At 39.3% G+C, this 27,804-nt stretch overlaps 1 protein-coding gene across 2 annotated transcripts in view; it reads left to right on the plus strand.

Moving 5' to 3' along the window:
• Nucleotides 1-27,804, plus strand: part of CNST (consortin, connexin sorting protein) — an 83,445-nt gene that overhangs the window by 41,846 nt on the left and 13,795 nt on the right. For both annotated transcript variants that reach the window (XM_036277459.1, XM_036277460.1), the window contains exons 3-9: nucleotides 3,168-3,373; nucleotides 10,927-10,957; nucleotides 12,935-13,021; nucleotides 13,430-13,544; nucleotides 15,587-15,608; nucleotides 15,776-15,860; nucleotides 22,340-23,211. In XM_036277459.1, coding sequence (XP_036133352.1) covers nucleotides 3,168-3,373; nucleotides 10,927-10,957; nucleotides 12,935-13,021; nucleotides 13,430-13,544; nucleotides 15,587-15,608; nucleotides 15,776-15,860; nucleotides 22,340-23,211 — 1,418 coding nt within the window. The remainder of the gene's footprint in view (nucleotides 1-3,167; nucleotides 3,374-10,926; nucleotides 10,958-12,934; nucleotides 13,022-13,429; nucleotides 13,545-15,586; nucleotides 15,609-15,775; nucleotides 15,861-22,339; nucleotides 23,212-27,804) is intronic.

Below are 27,804 nucleotides of genomic sequence, written 5' to 3' on the forward strand. Positions count from 1 at the left end.
CACGTTGAACACCACTGTCAAGTCTTGCTTTCCTGGTTAAAGTTGCCAGCCCAGGAAAGGTACTGTTATCCTCTAGCTTTTTGCCTGGAGGCTAGCAGTCTAGGTTACTTGATGAGTTTGAAAAGCTCCCTCAGGTGCTCAGCACAAGGGGATTTCACGAGGGTGGGGCAGACGCTGGTTGTTAATGAGCCTCAATTAGCACTTCAATGGCCCACAGGGTGGGGTTGGATCTCCAAGGGAGGGGCTGCTGCCTCTCCTCAGAGCCCTGGGAAGGAGCAATATGCCCACCGTCCTGCGTGGCTGCACTCAGCCAAAGCTCTAAGCGCCCTCCAAACCCCGAGTGTCCCGACACAGTTCCAGTCCAGTCCGCCCTCCCTCTGCCGGAGCCCAAGGTGAGTGGCTGTGGCTGTTTTAGCCTCTGTCCCGGCTGCGCTGTGGGGCCGCCTGGGAGTGTAGCGGGCACTGCTCCCAGCTGAGGCCGCTGCCGAGCAGTCGACCGTGGGCTCCCAGCCCCGTCTCGCGCCTTCACAAGCCTACCGGGATGGAGTCAGTGTCCCTGGTTATATGGTCCTCACAAGCTGCTTTTCTGTTGCTTTTTCCCGTCGATTTGTCTGTGTTATAGTTGTAATTCCAGTTTGGTTCTGGGAGACGGTCTGTGTAGCTTCTGTTCACTCCGCCGCCATTTTTCCTCCCTCCGAGGTCCATGCTTTTAGCAGAAACCGAACCCGGGTCTCTCTGGACCGCAGGCCAATGCTCTGACCGCTGAGCCAAACCAGCCAAGACAGGTTGTTCCACTTTTCGGCTAAATATTTTATTTTATTTTATTTTATTTTTTAATGAATTTTTATTTATTTTTTTGTTACAGATATTTTACCTTTTTACCCCCCACCCCACCCCCCTCCACCCTGTCCCCGGCTTAGTTGTCCATGTCCATTGGTCATGCATACATGCATATAAGTTCTGTGGTTTATCTCTTCCCACCCCCCCACCCCCCATCCCCTCTTCTGAGGGATGTCAGTCTGTGCCCTACTTCCATGTGTCTGGGTCTACTGTATTCCTCAGACTGTTATGTTCATTATATTCCGTATATAAGTGAGATCATGTGGTATTTGTCTTTTTCTGCTTGGCTTCTTTCACTTAGGATAATACTTTCCAGGTCCCTCCATGTCGTCTCAAAGGATAAGAGATCTTTCTTTCTTACCGCTGCATAGTACTCCATTGTGTATATGTACCACAGCTTTTTTATCCATTCGTCTACTGGTGGACACTTGGGCTGTTTCCAGATCTTAGCTATTGTAAATAGTGCTGCTATGAACATGGGGGTACATATATTCTTCCTGATTGGTGTTTCAGGCTTCTTAGGGTATATTCCCAGCAGTGGGATCACTGGGTCAAATGGAAGTTCAATTTTTAATTTTTTGAGGTAGCACCATATTGTTTTCCATAGCGGCTGTACCAGTCTGCATTCCCACCAGCAGTGCACTAGAGTCCCCTTTTCTCCACACCCTCGCCAACACTTGTTGTTTGATGATTTGTTGATGGCGGCCATTCTGACAGGTGTGAGGTGATACCTCATTGTTGTTTTAATTTGCATCTCTCTGATGATTAGTGATGTTGAGCATTTCTTCATATGTCTCTTGGCCATTTGTATGTTCTGTTTGGAGAGGTGTCTATTCATCGGCTAAATATTTTAGACACAGTTGTATGGCTAGGGAAGAGAACTAAGACATTACAGTAGTTCTCTTAATTTCTTTGTAGTTCTCTGTAGAAAGCTTCTTATAATTACCATTGTGGTTTAAAAATTAGAAATCAGAAGAATCACCCATGTTTTCACAAATACTGTTCCTGCAAAATGTCAGGTCATCACTGGACCCATACTTCCTGAAGCCAAAAGACATAAAATTTATAAAAGAGAATTTTCTAAAATATAAGAAATCATTATAGGTGATTTTATTTTTTTCCAAAGGACAATATTTTGCATGTTAGTACTGAGACACTGCTGGGTATGATGGGGATACCATGGTACATAAATTAATCCTGTGCTGTAAGTGTTATGATCTAATAAAGATGAGACCTTACACCAATTACTATAATGCAACCCAGCATAACATAGGGCCATATAGAAGATACAGAAGAAAATAAGTTGACTTCAGGCTCTTGTTATAGGGCAATATATGGATTTTTTTAGGGTAGAACACACAAAGGGGTAAGTGAGAGGAAAATGTTCCAACTCTTAGAATCTGTAATGCTCAGAAAGGCACAGAATATTTTATTAGGGAGATGAAGAATTGACCAGTCTGGCCAGGGTAGTGGGTTTCTTTGGCAGGCAGTAGATGGACGGCAGGGTTCTGGACGCAGTCTAGAGCGCTGGGAGGGCATCCTCAATCATGATGAACACACAGTTGCTGAGAAAGATCCTTTACGAAGCAGACCGACTGAAGAAGGAGTACTATCTGAACAGTCACATAGTCTATCGATTTGAATATGAAAATTGGAACTGATGCTGAGATTTTTGTGAAGGTTAAATTTATAATGTATAATGATAAAAAAAAAATTTAAATTCTCTGCATCATTTCAGGAGCTGTCAGCCAAGCATTTATTGATTGATGATTTTTTCTTTTTACAAGTTTGTATTACTTAACTCCTTTTTATTAGGAAGAATGTCTCTGTGGCCCTTAGCTCTGGCATCTGAATTGCTGCTGCTCTTCTGGGATCTAGAAGTAGTTCTAAAGTTATTGAGCCAGAGTTTAGAGAAGAAAACTTAACTCTTTAGCCAGCAATCCCATATGACAAATGCACTTATCTTCCTGTTCGGCTCTGTTTCATTTGGAGCAAGCTAGGGCTTCAAATTACAGCTAATCCTTTTTTTTTTTTTAAGGGAGAATCAAGTTTTTGGTAAGGTTTTAACATGCATTGTTTTATTTAGATCTCTTTTTATTATTAATACTTTAATTATAATTCTGCAAAAAAGAGTTTATGTGTATGCTAATAGAAGCAATCAAATGTCAGCACAATCTTAATTAGACAATAACTGGCTTCTGGGGTTCTTAAAAAATACATAATTAGTTTTATTTGAAAACTTTTTTGTTAACAGGCATAATTGTTTTAAGGTGTTCTACCATGATGATAATGTATCCTAACATAGGCATTTTTTTTACTTCTTAAAGGACTTTCTTCAGGAGATTCCACACCTTTAATGCAAGAAAATGTACTAAGTGCAGCCACATGTGCTGTTGGTGATGAAGACTCTACTGAAGTGAATGCTAACGATCGGCCAGAAGCCCCGAAGCTGGCTTTGCAGTCTCTGTTCTCACTTATACGGGGTGAAGTTGAGCAGTTGGACTCAAGAGCACTTCCCCTTTGCCTTCATCAGGTACTACATTAACCTCTTCGCTCTCAGTCTTACTAAAATTCTGGGGCCAGTGTTACAGTAATCTGAAATCCAGGCCTGCGTAACTGATTCTACCCCATGTGTCATTGGTTAGCACCGGAGGAAGGTGATCCTGGGTAAGTAGGTGGTGGGAAATTTGAAAATAACCAGTGGCCTTGGATAATCAATCTATAGTGCAAACAATTGCTAACTTCTTTTATTTAATGAATAAGCTGTTTGCAATGTAGCAAGTGCTTAGTAAGTGCCAACTAGGTACCAAAACCAATGCCAGACACTGGGAAAACAAAGATTACCAAACAGGTATATCCTTAAGAGAGCCCTTGTGGAATAGGAGAAGCAGCTATGTGGAAGTCTGAGTTTAGTGTTAGAGTAGACATGTTTAAGGTTCAGAAAGCACAAAATGCATGATTAGTTTTGTTCTGTAGCCATTAGGGACAAAGAAGACTCCTGGGCTGGGATTTGCAGGATGTGTAGGCACTCACTAAAAGAACCAGGTGAGATGGTACAGGAAGGGAAGTTAGCCTGTGCAAAGGTACAACTTGGGTATCGTTGGAGATTAGCATGGAAAAGAGATGGAAGATGAGATTGGATACCTGGGGACAGCAAGGCCTTACCTTTTGGGACTGAGAGTGTTAATTATAGGAGTGCCAGAATCAAATCTGAATTTAAAAAAATAACTCTTCTGACTGGGAAGGTAAATTAAAAGATGAAGAACCTGGAGATTGGGAGGCTTTTAGGACAGTAATGAGGAAGGTCTCTTAACCAACAGCTAATTCAGATAAAAATAACATGTTGCCCTGGCCAGTGTGACTCAGTGGTTAGAGCATCAACCCATGGACCAAAGGGTTGCAGGTTCTATTCCTGGTCAAGGGCATGTGCCTGGGTTGCAGGTTTGATTCCCAGCCCGGTCAGAAAGCAACCAATTGATATGTCTCTCTCTCCCTCCTTCTCCCTCTCCCTCAAAAAAAAAAAAAAAATCAATGGAAAAATATCCTCAGGTGAGGATTAACAAAAAAAATAACAACAACATATTTATGAGATGTATTTTATTTTTCCTTAAAATGACAGTAACTGGTATAGGGAAATGGAAAAAGCTTTTCTTTTTTCATTTACTCTGTTTCATTTTAACTTTCACAATGAGTAGTGAGTAATTTTTAAAAAGTAAAATATAAAATAGCTTTTGTCCCAAGGCAGGAAAATGTATATTCTTACAAATTTGTATTACCTCCTTTGCTGACTTAAAGAATGCCTTTGAGAAAATGGTGCTGTTTTTGACCTCTAAAACCTTCTAAATTTCTGTAGTTGAGAAGCATCAACACCAAGGCAGCTTCCTAATATTCCAGCCTTCCTTGTATTTGTACACTAGATTGACTTTGCAAAGGGTAACTTATTGTTACTTCATCCTCCGAACAACCTAGAGAGGTAAGTAGTAGTGTTACCTGTTAACAAATCAGGAAACAGACTCCCTTTCAATGCTAGTTTCTTATTCTGGGGCTGGAAGTGGTTTATTCCACTCATTGAATCTGTTTTTATAACAACTTGAATGAAATTTGAATATGGGCTATTAAGTAATATTGTTGAATCACATCTAATTTCTTGAGGTTGATAATGTAATTGCAGGATATGTAGGAGAGGGTCCTTGTTCTTGGGAAATACAGATGCAAATATTTAGGAGTGAAGTATTTAGGAATTGCACTGTATAATTCCAGCAACTTACTCAAGATTTGTCATTGGGGAAAAATACGTAAGAGAGAAGGACACAGAAAGCAAATTTGGCAAAATGTCATTAGTTGACAAATTTAGGTGAAAGGTACATGGCTGTTAATTTTACTATTCTTTGAACTCTTCTGTAGAGTTCCAGTAAAAAGTTGGGGGAAAGGGCAGTTGGAGTAAAGTTGGAAATAACAAGTGTTGTCAGATCTTTTCAAGGAGTTTATGTCACTGAGATGTTGTTACATTAAAGGTGAAAAGAATACTATTTTCTACTTGCAGGTGATCCTGCAGCCGAAGCAGATGTGGTAGACAATCATGTTTTTGATAGGAAGATGGTATCCATCATGATCAGACGAGAAGCTATTTAATTTGTAATATCTCAAAGTAAAATTCTATCCTTGCTTCCCAGGAACATACGGGTTTGCTGAATCCTGTAGGCTTTTTATATATCTCAGTAGTCTGTCCTCTCCTGGCAAAGGAGCTTAGTAAATATAGTGATGGTTTAAAAGTCTGAGCTTTGGCTCTACCACTGACAAGCTAAGTGGCTCTCAATTTCTTTTGGAAAGCTGTAGAGGGGTAAGTGAGATAATGCATGTAAAAGCATTTAATATAGTGCTTGGAACACAGTAAAAGTCAAATAAATATTAAGTATTACTATGTTCTCATTGTCACTAATTCAGACATTGCTTATTAGAAATGAAGGCCGAGGATCAGCAAAGACATCCTGAAACTCGCAGTAAACTGAGACATCAGGGCAACAGAAGCCAGCTGATGTATTCTCCCAGCCCAAGAATACAAATATCGTCCTACCTCCCAAGCGGGACACAGAGCAAGGGGGAATGAAGCGATGTTTGATTCACTTCAGTGATTCCCAGCACCTCACATTGTGCCGCTCACCTGGACTCACCAGTTGTTTACACTTTGCCAACTTTTGGCCTTTCTCCCACATATTTCCCATGGAAATACTCTTCCCCACATCCAAATCCGGTCAGCAGGCCCTGCAGATCTACTTCAAAATATGCCCAGAATCTGATCTTTTTGTTGTTGTTGTTCATTCTCATAGAAGGATATTTTTTCCATTGATTTTTAGAGAGAAAAAAAACTAATTGGTTGTCTCCCCCACACACCAGACTGAACCTGCAACCCAGGTACATGCTTTTGACTAGGAATCAAACCCGTAACCCTTCGGTGCACAGGCCAACACTCTATCCACTGAGCCACACTGACCAGGGCCAGAAACTGATCTCTTCTTACCTCCTTCACTGCTATCAACTCCATTGGTCTCACCTGGATTCTTGCAGTAAACTCCTCACTGTGGAAACCTCTCTGCTTTCACTGTTACTTTTATTTAGTTCTTTCCCTCTACCCAGCAGCCACTGTGGTCCAGATGAAATGTAAATCAGACCATGTTACTCCTCTGCTCAAGGCCCTCCAGTGGCTTCCCATGTCATTCAGAGTGGAAGCCAGGATTCTTAACGAGGCCTACAAGACCCTACATGGTCAGGCTGTTAGACCTTTTAGACCTTCTTTTCTAAAACTCTCCTTCTTAGTCACACCTTTATAGGTTCATTGGCCTCCTCGTACTTCCTTAGATATACCAAGGAAGTTCCTACTACAGGGCTTTTGGTATCTCCTACCCTTTCTCAGGAAGCCACTAGAGGATGTACTCCACCCAAACAAGGGAGTAAAACAAGGAATAGGAAGATGTGAGATACAGGAAATTGGGGATGCTACCCAGGAGAGAGATGAAGGGAATCTCCAGATGAACAGAGAATCTAAGGCGACAGCTATATACTAAGAAGGAGATGATAATCATTCCTAGGCAGAGCAGATCAGAAGAATCTGAAGAGAAACTTTTATATCATTTTACTGTTTCTGAATACTTAATGTATCTGAATATATTGAAAGAAGATTTAGGCTCTTGGTTCAGTGTTTGGAGTTATACAAGTGAGAAGTGCATGGGAAACTATGCACAAAAAAAAAAGGAAAGAAGTTACTCCAGGAAAAACAGAAGGTTTTTAGGAAAGAAAAAATAATAGTGGTTTGGCTCATAATAAGGTAAGCATGAAGTATTTATCTGCCCATTACTACAATATAATAAAATTGGGTGTGTGAGTATGTATGAGAAAAAGTGTACAGTATGTGTTTGTGGGGTCGGGGTAGAGGAGAATCAGACGCAATCCTCGTCTTCTACTAAAACTGAGAAATTATGAAATAGCAAATGCAAGCATCATGTTTAGAGATACAGAATTTAAGAACAAACAAACTGGTAAAAGAAATCAAAGTGCTTGCTTCTGAAGAAAGGGGTGTGCAGTAAGAGGGGCTGGGGCTTTCTTAACACACCCTCCAGAGCTATTTGACTCCTTAAACTGTATGCATTCATAATTTTAATAGAAATAACTAAAGGAAGACATTTATTATTTAAGCATAAGGTGAGAGAATCATCTAGGTTAAGGCAGTGGGAAAAGAGGGATGAATCTGAACTCTTCCAAAGACAGGATGACTAGGACTTGGTGCAGATAGCAGGAAAGGGCCCGAGAGCGGTCACAGACGACTCTAGGACGTACAGTTTGGAGAGACGGCAGTCCCATTAGTAGAAATTGGGGAGGGAGAGTTCATTTGGGGACAATTATTATTTTTAAAAGTGATATTATATGGGTGAATATGTGCTAAGGGCCACTGGAAATATGACTACCGTTACTTTAGATATATATTTGTATATTTAGCTCTTGGAACTCTTGAAGACTCCTTTTAAAAATTCTTGTCTCGGGTATGAGTAATCTTTCATATGCCAACTTATTTAATATGTCTGCAGGTTATGCCCTGGCCGGTCTGGCTCAGCGGTTAGAGCATCAGCCTGCGGTCCAGAGAGACCCGGGTTCGGTTCCTGCTAAGGGGCGCGTTCCTCGGTTGCAGTTTGTCCCCGGCCCTGATTGGTCGTGTGGGTGGTGGCCACTCGATGTGTCCCTTTCACATCGATCTTTCTCCCCCCTCCTCCTCCTCCTCCTCCTCCTCTTCTTCCTCCTCCTCCTCCCTCCCTCCCTCCCACTCTATCTGAACAAAAAATGGAAAAATGTCCTCGGGTGAGGATAAAATATATATATATATATGTCTGCAGGTTAGCTTTAAGTGTATAACTGAAGTCACAAACTTGGAAGTCAGAAGAAGAACATCCAGTGCTGTAGTCTATGTTCAGTGAGCTTTTCCTGAAACTAACATCAGACTCAGACAGGAAAAGTATCCACTGGGATCCTTGAAGCCCCTCTGTGAGGCTATGACCACACGATACACCTTCTTACTTCCCTTTTTTCTTCCTGGTAGGTAAAAGAAGCCTGAAACCAGGATATCGTAAAACTATTACCCTCCCAAAGTGATTTTCAACTTCCCTCTTCACATGATTCCATCCTGCATCCTGTACTTCTGGTTTAGACTCAGATTCATAAATAACATTAGGCACGTGTTGCAGTGTGCTAAGCACTGTGCTAAAGACACATTCTCAATCCTTACAGCAGCTTTGTCTCATAGAGTTGTAGGTATTTTTGTCCCTATTTTACAGGTGAGGAAGCTTATGCTTGAGGCGTGAAATGACACATCCAAGGTCACAGCTGGTAATGACAGCGCTGGACTACAGTGCAGTTGCGTTGTTCACCTGCAAGCCCCGCCTCTTTCTGCTCTGCCATGCTGCCTCCCGGACTCAGACACGTGAACAGCAAAGAAAGTCACATCTTCTCTTGCCCTGCTAGGCTTGGCAGGGTTAGGTTTTCATAGGAGAAACACCCTGTATATTTTTCAGGCTGGCCTTTCACCCGGAAATGCTTTTTGCTTTTGAGGCTTTGATCTGTCTTTATGGTTGCTTTTATGGTATTGGAACTGCCACAGAAACCTGAAAGCTAATTGAAATGTATAGTGTCATAAAATTTAGTTCAGAATAGGTATGGACTCCATTAATACTTCTTAAATAAGAACTCTTTATAAATAACTACACTCATGATGCAGAAACACAAAAAGGCCAAGAGACTAGCTTTGAAGAGCCAGAAATTAATCTTGATGGACAAACTAAAACTATATCTCATGTCATGTATGGTGGAGAACTCTACATCATGCCATAGATTTTTCATTGTAAGTTTGTAGATAAAATGTTGTCACTGATCTCTGTTAGGTGTAACCCAGTGGTGTGCTGGAGCTTGCTAATATACTAGCCCATGAAACTGTATTCAGTGACATCCATCATGTTAGTAGCTTGAAATCAGCCATGATGGCAGTATTGACATCACAGAAATGAGCAAACACTACAAATCAGGGCTCTCCCCAACACTCCACAGCCGATTATTAAACATTTGTTTGCAGTGTATGGAATTCTCATTTTGTAGGGGAAAAAAATGGTTGAATAATGACAATTTGATTTGGTTCAAACTAGCACTGTAATAACATAATATTAAAACAATGAGCTGATCAAAGACAAGCAGAATCTTGAAAATCAATTGATCCTTTGTAAAGTCCTAAGCGTAGAAATTAAGTATGGAATCGAACTTTAGATTAAATTAAAATTTTTCAGAAAGGTTGCATCTGGATTGCTCACGGAAAAGTGTTGTATCTATAGAGTAAATTTTAAGTTCGGCTTATATTTTCCTTTAAAGGTACACTGTTTCCACTGTGCAATTTGGAAAAGCCACTTATTTTCATTGCTGGTTTGTAGGTTTGACAAATAGCTTCTTGCTCTTCGCATTGGCAGCTACCTGGAAGATGGAGATACTCATCTATAAGTGGCACCCTGTTTTATGATTATTATTATTATTTTTTTTAATCCTCACCTGAGGACACTTTTGGCATTCATAGAGCGAGAGGGAGAGAGGGAGGAAGAGAGAGAGAGAAACATCGATGTGAGAGAGACACATCGAGTGGTCACCACCCACACAACCCCAACTGGGGCCGGGGACAAAATGCAACCGAGGTACGAGCCCTTAGCAGGAACCGAACCTGGGTCTCTCCAGACCGCAAGCCGACTCTCCAACCGCTAAACCATACTGGCCAGAGCATGGCACATGTTTTAAAAGTATAAAGTACTTATATGCAATGTTCTAAATATGACAACAGTTTATGCAGATACTTCTCAAAAAATGTTTTGTGTTTTATGCTTCTATTTATAAATAAAGTTCTAAATAAAAGATCTTAAAGTTTTTAGAATCAAAGAATTTTTAAATTTAAAGGTGCCTTAGAATGAATCTACTGATAAGCCTCAGCTGGGAGCAGATCCTGACTCTCTCGACCCTCCATGCAGTGCCCTTTATACTGTGCAGCACTGTGTATAGATTCCAAAAATCATTGCTCGACTCTTAGCACATGGCCTAGACTTTTCTGTAATATCAAAACAGAACCAAATGTCAGTGTCCCATGAGGTAGTTTGTGAAATAGAAATAAAATGACTGGAGTTAAATTTAAGGTCTCCTGTGATGTGACATGTATTAACTTTTTAATTGACAATAAACAAAGTCATTATCTTACTCATGTTATATTTTTATAAGCCTCTGTAGTATTTTCCTCGTTCTTTAGAGTCCTTCTAAACGCTAATGAATCAATGAAGTTTGCTTTGACTTGAAATAGAATGGGAAGAATGGGGTTATATAAAGTCCAAAGAATGCCGTTTGCTTTGCTTGATATAAGGGACTTCAGTAATGTGCTACGCCTACAGTCAGATTTCTTCTGAACTGGTAAATATAGTTAAATGGTTTTCTTAATCTGATATTAAAGACTTGCAGAGTTTCAAGGTCTATTTGGCTTTTCATTCAAATATTAATTTCTTGTTTTTTGTTTATTTGTAACAGATAGCAGAATCCTATTTCCAGGAAGAGGATTGTATCCTTTTCTTAATTATAGGAAGAAATTCAGTTTTTAAAAATTGAGATTTACATACAGTGAAATGTATAGATCTGTCATCTTCTGTGGGTTTTAACAATTGCATGCATCCATGTAATCACCTCAGAAAGCAAGATGTTGGGAATTTGTCACTCCAGGAAATTCTCTAGAACTAACTCAGTAAATGAGCCCTAATTTTACTAGAATCTAAATATTTGTGTGTTTAAGAGGTGGAGAGGAAGCACACTGCTGAAAAATATAATTTTAAATTCCATTGGATTTCCTTCCTTTTGAATTAAGCAGAAGTTCAGGACAACTAATATCCATATGGTAGAGCCTGTCGAGCGTATTGTACGTAGTGGATCTGGGATTGTCTTACATCTGTCTGCAAAGGGAAGACTGAATCTGTCACTCGTGATAAACAGACAAAATGTTGTCAAGTAAGACTATATGTTAACTTTTGTATAAGAAAGAGTCTTCCCTCCGTTTTTCAGTTTCCCTTTGTAAAAATTACCATTCTTTTTGAGGGATGGCCCAATATATACTCTCTAGCAAGATTGTATCATGAACATGTGGTTTGCCATTTGTGTGAGTTTTTTTCTCTCCTAACCTTGTTGACTTTTACCATGTAATCATGCAGACTGAGGAGACTGAGGGAATTCTATTGAGCAAGCTGGTAACACTTTCACACAGTGATACTTTATTACCAAGTGTGTAGAAAAATCCAATTGTGGTGGAAATGAAGCTAGAATGCCCCCCCCCCCCGCCCCTTTATTGATTTTAGAGAGAGAGGAAGGGAGAGAAACATCAGTGAGGGAGAACATTGATTGGCCGCCTCCTGGATGACCACCACTGGGGATCAGGCGACTTCTTTGGTGCATGGGTCAATGCTAAACCACTGAGTCACTTCAGCTGGGCACTTTTTTTTTTTAACTGAAGGACAGTATGATGTAGTGCAGTGCTGACCAGCATCAACATCTCAGAGCTTCTTAGAAATGCAAATTCATGGCCCTTGGAATCAAAATTTCTGGAGATCAGAACCATGAATCTATATTTTATAAAATTTTTCAGATTATGTTCAGTTAAGTAAGAAACATCCATATACTTTTAAGTCATGGGCAGAGGAAATTGGAATTAATTGTCCCTGCTTCTCCGTGGCCTATTTTATAACCCCTGCCGTATTTTTAAGATTACAAATGAAAGAGAAAACTGAACCTCTGAGTGATCTTGAGAAGGACAAAAAGCTAAACAGTGAGTTTTTCTCTTCCTTCTTTCTGGGTCAGCATTTAGAACATGGCCCAAAGGAAGGTAGACAGTTGGGCAATTTATCACAACCTCATATGGTGCTAAATGTGTGATACAGATGGAGATGGCAGAAGTTTATAAGAAAATCTACAAAATTTCACATAATTATGAAAATTACTGTGGCAAGTTAATTAAAATTTTACAAAGTATCCATCTGATGTTTGGCTCTGTCCTTGTTTAGGCATGTAACCCTTTGGTTTAGTGGGAGAAAAGCATTCAGTGAGAAATAAGTAAAGGATCGAGGTGAGCGGAAATCAGCAACAGGTTGACAAGAGGGTAACAGATGCTTCACAGAAATTAATTTAAAGAGAGAAAAAAGGAAAACATTTCGATTCCAGGATTCTGTGAATGTCCTCTTTCCAATTAAAGTCCGTTTAACTGCCAGAGATACAGTAGCAAACAGGCATTCCTTGAGCATTAAATTTTTCTTTTAGTTTCTACTGTTTGCTTATAGAATGGAACCCATGTAGCTATTACACAATATGTTAAATTAAGATGTACCTACTTCAAAACCAGGAAACTCTACTTAAGATTTGTTTAGATTTAAAATATTTGGAGTCCTCATTTTCTGGTAAGCTTCAAATTTCTCAGTGTATATAGGACATTATTCTTCAGCTGTGGGACTAAATGTACATAGTCTGGATTTCTGTTTTCCTCAAATTTTCTGTTCAGATGAGAAAGCAATGAAATTCATTCAGCTTGAACGACTGTATCATGAGCAGCTGCTCGCAAATCTTTCTGCCATCCAAGAACAATGGGGTGAGTCCAGATTATCATGGAATGTGGAATTACCAGTAATGTTACAAGTTGTTATCTAAAAAGTTAACATATTTGACTGGGTTTTGTAAAGATGGAAATAAATGTTTCTACTGTCTAGTTAATGTTGCAAAGAAAGTAGCATTTTTACCACAAGTATATGTCATTGTGAGAAAATCTCTCTTTGTGTTTTGTTCTTCTGATCCCTTTGCATGCCCTACTGGCTAATTTAGTTTCAGAGATATTTACTTACATTGAAAAGTAATCACTTAGCTGTTTCTAACTATGTTAACTTTTGGGTAATTGGAGAAGATAATTTTGCATGCTAATCTTTATCAGTGGTGCCAGTTAATGATTTCCTCCTTCCTGAATATGATTTGTAATAGTAACTGACAAATATTTTAAATTTAGAAACAAAATGGAAAACTGTACAACCACATACAGTTACGTCTCTAAGGAATTCAGAAAAGGGCTTTGATGGTGAAGATTTTGAACGGCTTACTAAATTTTGCACAACACATCAAGAGTAAGTATTTCAGTATTTGATTAGAATGAACTTGGACTAGAATATTGAAGAACCATTGTAACAGTGAATATTTGAAATACAATATCTATTTCTTTATTTGTTTTGTTAACATTCTCAACTAGAGAAGTTAAACCAGATAAAATGATTAGGTTCCTTTCTCAGTGTTTTTCTGTTTCTTACACTAAGATTAGAAAAGTTCAACTTTATATAGGTTCAAAGTACCTTTTAATTAGAAAATTTTAAATATAACTTCTAATTTTGATCTCTAGTTAAGAGATTAGAAACTTCAGATGAAAAAAGTGACGTATTAGGACTTTTTATTATAGTTGTTTGCCAGTGCTTGTAAAAAACACATTTTAAAGAGTGATCTAATAATGAAAAGTAAATACAGTGCAGTATCCAACCAAAATACTGCAGAAGGAAAATTACATTTACCGGGTAATTTTAAATTGCTTGATTTTTATCAAAGAATTGGATCTTTAAAACTAAATTATAGTAATAATAAAACACTTAAATATTTTTTTAATTTGTATTTCAAGTTCTAGAATTCTGAAGGTGAGGGGCATACTAATGGTAAAACTGGTGCAGATCTTGATGTAAAACATAAGTGCTCAGCACAAAGGCTGAAAGTCTATTCTGTTGATAATTTTTTCTCCTTTTTCCTCAGAGTCACAAAGATTTCTTAGAACTCTGTTAACGATGAAACAGACACAAGTATTGTTGCTTAGCGCATGCGGCAGGTAGAGAGAATGGCTCTGGGATCTGAGACCAGCCTTGGAAGAATGAGTCTAGATTCAGAAGTGATAACTTATTCCACTGTCCTGATGACTGTTTTCTTGTGTTAGTCATTTTCATCCTTTGAAACAGAATTTTTAGGATTTTGCCTTGCAACCTAATTTATTAGTCTGTGAAATATGTTAACTTTTAACTTCATAGAGTTTAAAATAATGGAATTTTAAAAAATAGATAAAGGTTTTTTTTATTTACCTTGAAAATATATTCAGTACAGACACTTTTCCTGCCCTTCCTGTGGAATTAATACTTTTTAATGTGTTACAAGTGTTTTTATTATTTAAAAATAAATATTTATTGAGCATAATCTGAGCATTTTATGCTTTAAATTTGTGTACTTACCCCAAATTATTACTCTTAAACGTGTAATAGAAAAAGTATTTTTGAGTTATACAGACATTAAAGTACACAAGCTTGATGAACATTTACATAGACATATGTGTCTGCATCACAACCACTCTAACCAAGGTACATACAGAACAGCCCAGCGCCTCAGAAAGCTCCCTCGTGCACGTACCAAGTCAGTACCCAACCCACCAAAGTAACCACTGTCTAGGTTCAATAACAGTGTGTTTGTCTGTTCTGTAACTTCATATACATGTAATCACTCAGAAGGTAGATTTTTGTATTTAGCTTCTTTTGCCCATCATTATGTGTGTATTACATGTTATTGTGTGTAATGGTAATTTGTTCTGTTTTATTCCTCTGTGCATTCATTATATGACTGTAGCAATTAATTTACTCATACTAGTCTTAATAGACATTTGGATTATTTACAGTTTCTGAATATTATGAATAAAATGGCTAGGAACATTATAGTGTATGCCGTTTGGTGGATATATACATTCTGTTAAACTGCGTAGTCCCTAAAATACAATATGTTTAAATAACTTTTTTATCTATTTTCACAGATAAGCCAATACAATTATCTTCTACCATAGTCTATTTTAGATTATAATGACAAACCAAAATTTTAAAAATACATGTGTGTGAAATACTCTTTATATACATTATTAGCAAAAGAATAGCATTCTTTTTTTTTTTTTTTCTGGATCTTAGCATTTGTAGTTTATTTGGGAGTTTTCAGTAGTAATTAGCTGTCTGAGGAGCTTAACACATGATACAGCTGCACTTTGAACTGTGTGAACCAGTGGTAATGTTTCAGCAGTGGAAATATTCTATGCTAATATTAGAATCTTGAGAAGCTGTAATTTTTTTTGTAATTTTTTTTCCTCTCTCTTTTTCTACAGCCCTCTTTTATCCAAACATAAGGTAAGGGATTGTTTCTTTAAAAGAATTTACAGGAAAAATGTTATGTCATATGTCTATAGTATAAATTCTTTTAGAACTATACCTTTCTCAAATTATTTTCACCTTTCTATTTTAATGCGAGAGTTTCCCCAAAAGTTTGTTTTGTTTTGTTTTGTATTTAACTCCAGACAGCAGCTGTAGAAAAGTCCCTGGGAAGGAAGGTAACAGCGTCTGAAGATCCAAAGGAAAGTGGAGCCACAGCCAAAGAGCCGGGTATGTTTTGAAGTTAGAGAGGACTGAAAGAGACCCCTCTCTCTCGTAATATTTTCCAAGCGTTACATCTGAATTGCTGTTAATCTGAAACGCTGTGTGTACTTTTTTTGCACATACTTTTACTAGACAAATAGCAAAGTGAGATTCTTTCATATTATGTAACTCTATTTTTAGATATCTAGCAGTAGAAACGATAAAATCTAAATTCTTATGAAAGCAAAGTTACTTCTATGTTTTCAGCAGGTGGCTGTATGTATCTAGCACAGTATAACAAGACTGTACAAAAATGCTCTGAAACAGAATTGATTTTGGTGTATTCAGACATTCTTTTCTGTTTAAAAACCAACAATTATTATATGGACTTGACCAGAAATTTGTTCTGTATATCTAACTATTTAAAAGCTCCATATTTTGATAATTGGCCATAGCAATTGATTCTCTTTCCTTATGTTGACTAACATATGCTGTACTTTAATTTGCACATATATATATATTTCTAAAGCACGATATATTTTGTATCACTTTGTGTCTTATGTCAAAAGTTAAAGATTTTTAGAAACTATTTTTTACATTAGTATTGTATGTTCATTATAAAAACTTTAGAAAATAAAGATAAATGAAAACATTTTAGGGTGTTTGTTTTTCCAATGTATGATTTTAGTGCTAATTTATATTCCTGGGATTTATGTTCCTGAGCCCTAATATTAAACGAGCAGCATCAGGTGTTTTGACTGAGTTGCCTGAGAGGTAAAATGATGATGGTGATGTCTGTAGTTTAATTCTCCTTTTTCTCCTTATAAAGTCCTTTTATAGCCCCTAAATCTCACTTTATCTCCTTTATTTTTATGAGGCAAATAAATTTAGGATATTGCCTTAGGTCAATCCTACTGTATTCTGTTCTTCTCATCTCTTCTGTTCCAGTCATTTTTATATTGAAAATCAGAGTAAAATGAGCTTCATAAAAATCTCAGAGAGGAAGAGAGTCACAAAGTGGCCGCTAGTTTGGCGTGGGTGTGTCTCTGTCGTGCACATTGGGAAGAGTGCTACCATGTGCTGATTGATTAAATTGGACACTTACTCCTGGTTGCTTGCCCAGCACTAGCTTGGCCCTGCTCGCAGCTTGGCCTGTCCTGTGAGATGTGTTACAGGTGGGAAAACTGAGACACCACATATAAGTCACTAGTTTGACCCTTTGATTCACTACTAGAACCTGGGTCTTCTGGTTTCTAAGTCAAATGCAGCATGCGTCTAAGTGAGTTGTGTGAGTTGTGTGGATTATCAAAGAGTTCCATGATGCAGACATCTCACTAATAACCATCTTTTGGGGAGGGTGTGGGCTAACTCCTAGGGCAAGAAATCTTGCCAAGTCTGATAAAACGATATCTTTTAAAGAAAAATGTCAACTCTCCCAGAATTAGTCTCCTCAGTTTCGTTATTCTGTGAATAAATACATAGAAATGTAAGAACAAGAAAAAAAGAAATATGAAAATATTATTTTTAATGATTTGAATTTAATACATTATTCTTGTTTTAATTCATAGTCCTCATTTCTAATAGTGTAAGACATGTAGTACAATCTAGACTTTCCTTTCTCTTCTCTTTCTGTCTATATTCCTTGATCCTAAGCTTCTTATATAATATGTAACTTGCTATTTTTTGTGTGGTGGTTACAGACTGTTTGTGGAGCCAAACTTACCTGGTTTGAATTCTGTCTCCACACTTAAAGCTGTGTGATCTTAGGCAAGTTGCCTTACTTCTCTGAGCCTCCCTTTCCACAGCTCCAAAATTAATTGTACTTAACACTTAGGATTCTTGTGAGGGTTAAATTAATAATGTCATGTTGAGAGTTTAGAACAGTACCAGGATCAAGGTAAGAACTCAATATATTCTCATCGCTCTCATTACTTCTCTTCTTCCTCATGTATTACTACCCCCTACTACTAGCATTCTGTCCATGCTCTCTACATATCATTCATTGCTACTTTTCTAATTAACCTCCCATTATTGAAGTCTTCAAGTAACTTACATAGTATTTTGTATTTTCAGAATAATTTTATGTATATTATTTCTTCTGTTCCTCTTAACAACCATTATAATTTTTGCTGAATTATTTGAAGAAACTCAAAGAAGCTAAGTAACTTGTGCAGGAACAGAACTAACTAGAGCTCAAAGCCAAACCCTAGTTTTCTGACCCTAAAGTACATACATTTTTATTCGCTTATATTTTCATTTATTTTTAAGTAACATTTTATATGTAGAAATAACATGTTACATACATTATAAGAAATGATCAACTGAAGCCCATGAACCTAATACTCAACTAAGGACTAACTATTGTCAGTTCTGTTATAGCTACCTTTGTGTCCCCTGCTTCCACCCCACCCCTGAAGTAACCATTATCCTGAGTTTTATATTTCTTTCCCATGTCTTACCAACTTTATTGACATACAATTTCCATGCAGTAAAATGTACCTATTTTAAGTGTGCAATTTGATGAGTTTTGACAAATGTTTACACTCATGTAACCACTACCCCAGTGACGATACAAACATGCACATTCACCCCTTTAAGCCAGCCCCTCCCACCTCCAACCCAGGCAACCCGGTGCTTTTCTGTCACAGATGACTTTTCCCTGTTTTAGAATTTAATATAAATAAGATTACTCAATATGTTTTTGATAGTCACCCATAACCCATATTATTGTATGTGTCATTAGTTCATTCCTTTTCATTGCTGAATAGTATTCTTTTTTGGTACTGTATCACAATCCGTTTATCCATTCACTTGTTGATAGACATTTGGATTCTTTCCAATTTGGGGATATTATGAATACACCTGCTAGGAAGTCACTTTGTGGATATATGTTTTTATTTCTCTAGGTAAATAATTGAGGGTGAAATTGCTGGGTCCTAGGGAAGGTACGTGTTTAACTTTGTAAGAAATTGCCAAACAGTTCTTCAGTGTGGTTGTACCGTTCTGTACCCCACCAGGAACATATGAGAATTTCAGTTGTTCCACATCCTTGCTGACATTTAAAGTTGTCAGTCTTTTATATTTTAATCATTTTAACACATATGAAATGGTATGTTATTGTGGTTTTAACTTGCTTTCCCCTGATGACTGGGTATGTACATTTTTAATTTTTAATTAACCTCTGTAGAAGATAATGTTAATTTATACTATTATCAACAATTCAGACTTAGTTTAAGTATGTTTCTTACTCTAAAATAAATATTTACTGTGAAAATTCCCTTCTCCAAGCCTGATACCACTCAAATGTTCGTACATAATATTAATTAATGACATTCAGAAAGTATAAGAAATAAATGTTAATTCATAAATGCGTTAATCCCATATCATGAAATGTGGGAGGATTTTTCCTAAAGAGAACTTGGGGGGAATAGGCTGTGAAAGAAGAACTCAGAGGCATGTACTTTTCTCTAGAGCAGTGGTTCTCAACCTTCCTAATGCCACGGCGCTTTAATACAGTTCCTCGCCCTGGCCGGTTTGGCTCAACGGTTGGAGCATCAGCCTGTGGTCTGGAGAGACCTGGGTTCGGTTCCCACTAAGGGCATGTACCTCGGTTGCAGTTTGTCCTCGTCCCTGGTTGGTCGTGCGAGTGGTGACCACTCAATGTGTCCCTTTCACACCGATGTTTCTCTCTCTCTCCCCCTTTCTCCCTCCCTCCCTCCCTCTCTCCCTCCCACTCTATCTGAACAAAACATGGAAAAATGTCCTTGGGTGAGGATAAAAAAATGAAAACAGAAAATTAAAAAATACAGTTCCTCATGTTGTGGTGACCCCCAACCACAAAATTATTTTTGTTGCTACTTCATAACTATAATTTTGCTACTGTTATGTCTTAAGCGACCCCTGTGAAAGGGTTGTTCGACCCCTAAAGGGGCCGCGACCCACAGGTTGAGAACCGCTGCTCTAGAGCATGTGTAGGAACTTAGGTTAAGGCTAGCTTCTCATCTTAGAACTACCTCTTTAATTCATTGTTCACTAAGTATCTGCTATGCACTCAGCTCTCACTCCTTTTATATTTCATCAGAGTAGGTTTTTTGCTTGTTTGTGTGTGTGCTTATTTTTTATCCTCGCCCAAGGACATTTTTCAATATTTTGTTCAGATAGAGTGGGAGGTAGAGAGAGAGAGAGAGAGAGAGAAATCAACGTGAAAGGGACACATCGAGTGGTTGCCACCCGCACAACCCAACCAGGGCCGGGGACAAACCGCAACCGAGTTACGTGCCCTTAGCGGGAACCGAACCCAGGTCTCTCCGGACCGCAGGCCAACGCTCTAACCACTGAACCAAACTGGCCAGGGCTGTGTGTGTGCTTTTATAGTATGTGTGAAATTAATGCAATAGGGGATAGCAAACTTACCTCACTAGATTTGGGGGTTCAAATGAGCCAATTAACAGAAATTCGTGTTCATATTAATAGAAGCATTAACAAGAATAAGTTTTATCTTATAATACGTGCTTGCAGAAAATTCAGAAAATATTTTTGGTCAAACATGTGGATCCAACATTTACCCCCACTTTTTCCTGGAACACCATTAAAACATCTGAAAGGGATTCTTAAAAGGCAGAAACCCACAGAGACAAACTGTCAAGGAAACAGCAGCAGGTGTGACGTCCAGGGGTGTTTGGAAGTTGGAAAGCAGGTGGATGGGTGGAAACCGGCTGAGCGCACCAGAGAAAGCTGAATGCTGTGTGTCTGCAGAGAACATGTCGGTTCCTGTCTGGAAAGGCTTGGGAATTAGAAGCACAGAGGGTACCTCTAAGGTCAAGGACATAGGGTTGGATTGGAAACAGGAGATTGGGCTGAAAGACTATTCAAGAAGCACTGAGGCCTTAATATTTCCTCTCTATTAAGCAAGAGGCTGAAGGTTTGTGTTTTTTGTTGTTATTTATTTGTTTGTTTTAAATATGTTCCTATTGATTTTAGACGGGGGGGAACATTGATGAGAAAAACATCAATTGGCTGCCTCCTGTGCACCCCCCACCCCTACTTGGGATGGAGCCCGCAACCCAGGCATGGGTACTGACGGGGAATCAGTGGGATGACGCTGAACCAACCGAGTCATACCTGCTGGGGCTGCAGGTTTATGTTTTTTAGAGAACATGAAATAGATGTGTTGTGGACTCAAGGATCAGGCACAACCCAAGGAAGGACTATTATATAGAAAATGAAGATTTAATGAAAATCTTGTGGACTGAGCAGTGAGACTTTAGCCTACTTTCTGCATTGAGCATTTAAAACTGGCAGCTAAATCTCTTGTTTTCCTCTCTGGAAAACTAGCCATTAGTCTAGGAGATAAAACCTCCAGAAACCATGTTAAGGGTCCCAACGAATGGAGAATGCTCTCCTGGAACCACAGAGCTGCTTGTTGCTTCATTTAAGAAAACCTCAAATAGAAAAGACAGAGACCAAGTCAGATAGACAAACCAAAAGAATTTCAGAGGAAATGAAATGCAGAGAGCAGTTGAAAACTTTTTAAACATTAATGAAGAATATTATCACAAAGATTAGAAAAAATATTGTATATATGAAAACAAGGATAAGGTACTGTTTGTTTGTTTTTTACAAAAAGGAACATTCAGAGAATTAAATAAACATTAGTGGAAATTTAAAAGTGTCATGGCCAATATAAAAATAATTAATCAGAAGAATTAAAGGAGAATAAAATCTCAACCTTCCAGGAAGAAAATGTAGGTTCCGAGGGGTTGGTTCAGAATGGTTAAGGAACTTGACATTCCTACTAGAAGCTACACCGAATAAAGCGCCTCCAAAATTGTGAGAGAGAATGATTTCTGACCTAGAAAACCTTACCCAAGTTTTAGAGGTAAAGGAAAAAAGATTTTCAGATGTGAAGAATCGTAAAAAGGTTACCTGCCATGTACCTTTTCTTAGAGAATGTTCCATGAAGAGAGAATAAACAGGAAGACCTGAGGTTCAGAAAACAAGGTTCCCAACATAGAGCCAGAGGGAATTCCTAGGACCACCGGGGAGGACATTTCAGGACAATACCTGTGCAGCCGTCCTGGAGAGCACCTTTAGGTGAGGGGCTCCAAAGGATAGGTCTGAAAACTGATAGATTACCTGTTGGTACATACGCCATAGTTGTACATCTGTCAGAGTTGAAAGACATCAGGAGAGATTTTTTTAATGAAGTAATGAGCCACTTATCAACCCCAAGCAAAATAACGTGTAAATGAGGAAGAGAAATGTCTCATAGTAGGCACTGTGGGTCGGTGTGAATAATATTTACAAAGCCATAGTAAGATAAACATTTGAATGGTGAATTGTCCCAAAGTGTGTTGGATTGTAATGGGAAGCTAGAGGAAATAATACATCCTTTCCGAGGGTTACAGTATTGTGTGTCACACACGTTATTTATATGTCCTTTTTCTTCCCTCCTCTGCAAAGTGTTGTTCTGAATGTTAAAACACCTTGTTTTTCTTCCTCTTCAGAGAGTGAAACTTGCCCTGGCATGGAACCAGGTAGAGAGAAAGAAGAGACCCAGGAGAGCAGTCCCTGCGGTCGTCAGATGGCCAGGCAGGCCGATCCCCCGAGCCTTCCTGTCACTGCAGGCAAGGACCACACAGAGGAGCCACTCCGCAGGGCTGAGGCCACACGGGAGCTGCAGGCCCAGCCCTCCGACACAGCGGGGGGCAGGTCTGGGCCACACTCTTCCGAGAAGGCTTGTGAGGATGGCAGCCGCTTGCAACAAGCTCCAACAGAGTCCTGCCACGCGGTGGCCGAAATAGAGGGCACTGGGGAAGACCCCGAGGGGCTGCTTTCCAGCGCGTCGGTGACAGAGCCATTGGTTGCTCCGGGCTCTGACCATACGCCTCCTGCCTTGTGTTCTGAGGATGAATGTACACAGACTCAAAGAAAGGAACTCCAGTTGCCTCTTCGAGATGCTTCTGAGGCGTTGCCCACAGACCGACTTGAGCACAGTGAATTAAACGAGCTGCAGCAACCAGCTATCACAGGCAGTGATGGAAAATCACCACAGGGCCAGGCTGCCTCCGAGGATGCACTTTGTGAGAACTCTAATGTGTCTGACTTAAGTACGGGGCGTTCAGAGGTGTGTATGGCCCCAGAGGAAAAGGGAGGACCGGACGACCAAATCAGTAAGGAAGCAGAAGACTATTTGAACAGCCTTTTAGAAGGATGCTTAAGAGATACTGAAGATTCCCCTTCATATGACGAGGAAGATTCTGATCTCCTTCAAGATCTCTCCCCGGACGAAGCATCTTACAGTCTACAGGAGAACCTGTCTTCCGATGACAGCTGTGTTTCTCTGGATGATCTTGCAAAAAGGATAGAGATTGCAGAGGTAAATCTGACATTTGATATAAGTACTATTAAAAGTAAATTGACATTGTAAAAGTATAGATATGCTCAATGTTGCCTGGTTTTTATACAGTTCCCCTGGTTTCAAACATGAGGGAAAAAATTAACATAAACTTTTAATTACTAGGAGTTTTATTTATTTCAATCATGATGCTTATGCTTCGGGAAGTTACACTGTGTGTCCCCAGATAGGAGCATTACGAACACCGTTTTTTATGTTCCCAGTGTCTTTTACTTGGCAGTCCTAGGAGTGATGATCAAGATGAGATTAGTCACTTCCTTATAAGGAAATCTCATTTATCTTCTCATACATCTAGAAGACAAAATAGAATATATCCTCCCTGTTTCTTCCTCTTCTTAATATATATTTTTTTAAATTCTTGGAAACAATATAACAGAATGAAGGGAAGATTTTAAATACAGTAAGACTAGGAGGCACTGGATGGATTTTTAAGCCCTTAAATTGGATGCTGTATATGTTCTCTTTCTGACAGGATTAATTTATAAGCTCTAGATTTGCACAAACAGTACTTACTGCTTGACTAAGACAAATATAAATCAAAGTTTTAAAGTTTCTCTAAACAGTAATGAGGCTAATCAAAATAAAACAAAACAAAACAAGAAGAGATCAAGATGGCCATTCTCCTTTGTTTGATAATATAAATTTTTAAAGTGCAGGAAACAAAAGATCCTTCTTGAAGGCTTTTCCATGTGTCAGGTGCTGAGGACACAGTGAGGATTCCGATGAAGTTCCTGGCCTGGGGTGGGTGGGTCTCTGCTGGCTCATTTCGCTAATTTCACTGGCATCGTTTTTGAAACTTCATACTTTTGTGAATGCAGGATACAGGACATAACTTCCAAGTAACCGAGTATCCTCATGAACAGCATTTTTCATGCCCCCAGGAACCACTGTGGCTCGTAAGCCTGCCTTCCTCCCCGGGCTGTGCTGTCCGTCCCGCCCCAGGCAGGTCTCTGTTCCCCCTCCCAAACCTCATTTCTCCCATCAGTGACTCGCCCTACAGATTCCTGACTGCCCGTCACTCTCTCTACCCCTGTGTCTATGACAGCCCTCAGTGGTATGTTCTTACTTTACCAGTTTTTCCCCGTTTTCCTGTCTCTCTGCTTTCAATTTCTTGCCACTTCTGCTTCAGATGGACTTGGCTTCGATAACCACCAGCAGCTGCTGTTCTTAGTGCAGGAGCCTGGCTCACTGTCACCAGAGGTGTCATCACCGCTGCTGTTAAAAAAATCAGAAACATGCATGCTCATTTCATAAATGTTTTTCTTTTAAAGTTTATCACGTGTGCCGTGTCAGCAAGTTACAGAAATTCACTCACTTATTCTCGCAGTAATTTTGTGTGACTTCTGTGTGAGCACCACCACATTCCAGATGTAATGATTAGAAATTTAGATAGGGCCCTGGCCGGGGGCTCCGTTGCTTGGAGCATCGTCCCACACATCAAAAGGATGCGGTTCTATCCCTGGTCTGGGCACGTACGGGAGGCAACCAGTTGATGCTTCTCTCTCACATTGATGTTCCTGTTTTTCTCTCTCCCTCCTTCTCTCTCTAAAATCAATAAAAACGTATCCTGGGGTGAGGATTAGAAAAACAAACAAACAAAAATTTAGAAAAGGGCACAGCACGTATGAAAGCTGCAGGCTCAGTTCTCTGACTCCGGGTCTTAGCTGTTTGCTGAATTTGAGTACTTGGTTTGGGGGAAAAGAATAAGTGTTATCGCAGTACCCACACTTTATTTTACTGTCAGCATCCACACCTCCTTTAGGGGGCACCCTGGTAATGCTGATCAATCATTGACTTGCTTGGTTCTGGAGCCTGGAGGGGTTGCATTACCTTCTTTTTAACTCTTAGCTGTTCCCAGCATCACAGTGGGCGAGAAGAGATATGCTGTACAAATTCAAGGCGCACGATGGTCCAGCCTCATTCTGCTGATTAAAGTCCTTTAAGCTTGCCCTGGCCGGTTTGGCTCAGCGGTTAGAGCATTGGCCTGCGGTCCTGAGAGACCCGGGTTCGATTTCCGCTAAGGGCACGTACCTCGGTAGCAGTTTGTCCCCGGCCCTGGTTGGTCGTGCGGGTGGCAGCCACTCGATGTGTCCCTTTCACATCGATGTTTCCCTCTCTCTCTCTCTTCCTCTCTCTCCCTCCCACTCTATCTGTACAAAAAATGGAAAAATGTCCTCGGGTGAGGATAAAAAAAAAAAAAAAAGTCCTTTAAGCTTATAATAAACAGTCACATGGGTGAAGCTGTAGGAGTTGTTTTGTTGTCTGAATTGGGTAAATTTTACTAAAAATTGATCTATTAACTTTTAAAGTAATCATAGTCACAACTCTGCAAGCAGATTTTAAGTGATATGCCATATGGAAATAAGCTATTTTCTTTCTTTTTTTAATTCTTTTTTTATTGTTGAAAGTATTATGGATGTCCCCTTTTTTCCCCACTGACCCCCCTCTTCCCCATTCCCACCCCCTCCTGCTTTCCCCACCCTAATGTCTGTGTCCATTGATTGTGCATATATGCATATAAGTTCTTTGTGATAAACCGTGTTCTTTATTTACATATACCTGTGTAATCTATTTGCAGAGATGTCATGTGTTCAGAAAACTATATTAAATGCTTCATATTCCAATAATTTTAATTTTTAGATTTAATTCACAATGTAATAGCTGAGGAAGTAGCTGCTGTGGGTTGGTTCTTTAGAAAGCTTTGCATCTGAAAGTGGCAAAATAGGTTCCCAGTCTCCAGTCTAAATTGACAACATTTACTTAAATATCTCAAGTCTACCTGTTTCACAGAACAAAAAATAGGGGAGGATATAACCTAGAACTTTCTGATGGAGAGAAAGATGACATCCCAAAATCAAAGAAGCTATCTAATTGAGGTTCTTCTTTGGGGTCTTCATCCCTGTCTAGATCACCGGGGTCAGGGAAGTTAAGTTACATTAAGACTAGTCACCCTGGGATACCCTTGCCCAGTTGAGGTGGGCGGCCAGGACTAAGCAGTAGTATTTTATGAAATCATTGGGTATCTGTTATGGATCTCAGACAAAGGAGGGTCTTAGAGATGATAATCATGGCTGTTCTGCCCAGAATGGCTCTTTTGAGGGGAGCAGGCGTCCAGCTTCTCTTTACAATAGAGGAAAAGCAGTCGTCCAATAACAGAAGAGGGTTCGTGGAAAATAGTTGACCCACATTCATCTAAGTGTCTGAAGAGCCCCTAAAGGATGATGCACAGATTACTTAACTTTTCTTTGTGGCAGATGGTCTCATCTGCGCCTTTCTTTTCCAGCCTGCCCTCTAAGTGTTCTCATTAATTCATCCTCCTCTGGATTGTCGTGTCTCTTGCACCCAGCTCCTTTTGTTTTCCATTTTAATCATTCTGTTAATTTGCATCCTGACAGCCTCTTCCTGGACTTTTGCAGCAGCTACATAAAGTTTTTCCATCCCTCGTATCATATTCTCCCCCTCCAAATGGTCTTATGTTAGCGCTGTATAAATTTGGGGTCTCAAACTGATAACCAAAGGGGCCATTCGAGTAACAAAAGTAAATGAAATGACTTACTTGTAGTGATAAGGGGAAGGTTCCCATGCTTTGTCCAAAGGTTTTAAGCTTTATCAAACACTACAGGTGAAACAAACACACCTGAGGGTCTGAGTCTAACACATACACTGTTTAAACTTCTGCTATAAAATATTTTTTGCCTTGTCAGTCACTTCCCATGACTCCTTTTGGCTCCAGGATAAAGGCTGTACTACAAGGCTTGGTATTCAGGGTTTGGTAATCTGGCCCCCTCTGCCTTTCCATCATCTCCTCCTACTGTGTCTTAGTTCTCGGTCTATACTATAATCAGATTGGCTTCCTCGCAGCCTCCCAGATACACCTTGCATACTGTCACCTCTGGTGTTTACTTTCTACATTATTCTGCTCTGGAATGATGAACCTCCTTTGCATAAATTTAATTCTTCCCAGCCCTCAAGATATAGGTCGTGCCTTTTGAACATGTAGAGCGCTAAGCACAGTGTCTGGCTCATGATCACTACTCAGTAAATGCTAACTGCTGCCATTATTCCTTGATCACTGAGGTCCATAATGTTTATTCTTTTCAAACTGCTCCTCTGAACTTCAGATGAGGGAGAGGCCCCAGCATCATTCTTCCTAAAGTCCTGTCTAGCTGTAACCTTCCCTTGTTATTGGAGGACACACACACACACACACACTTTCTCTCTCTCTCTCTCTCTCTCTCTCTCTCTCTCTCTCTCGGACCTGACAGACTAAGTAATAGTTCCTCTATACTGTAAGACTTCAAAAACTTTTTTTTTTTTTTTTTTTTACTGACGTCACTTTGAAAAATAACTTTAAGGGAAAAAGCTATGTTACTCAAATAAATATTGGTAGGTGCCATCTGTATGTAAATTGCATATCTGTGTATTCGTTTACTCTTTGGCATATTTATTGAGCACTTGCTATATTCTAGTACAATAATGAACACAGATCAAGTTCCTGTCCATGAGGCTGATGCTGTAAAGGGAGAGGCACATAATAAACAAATTCACACAGAA

This window comes from Molossus molossus, unplaced genomic scaffold, assembly GCF_014108415.1.
Source record: "Molossus molossus isolate mMolMol1 unplaced genomic scaffold, mMolMol1.p scaffold_m16_p_23, whole genome shotgun sequence".
NCBI classification, from domain to species: Eukaryota; Metazoa; Chordata; class Mammalia; order Chiroptera; family Molossidae; genus Molossus; species Molossus molossus.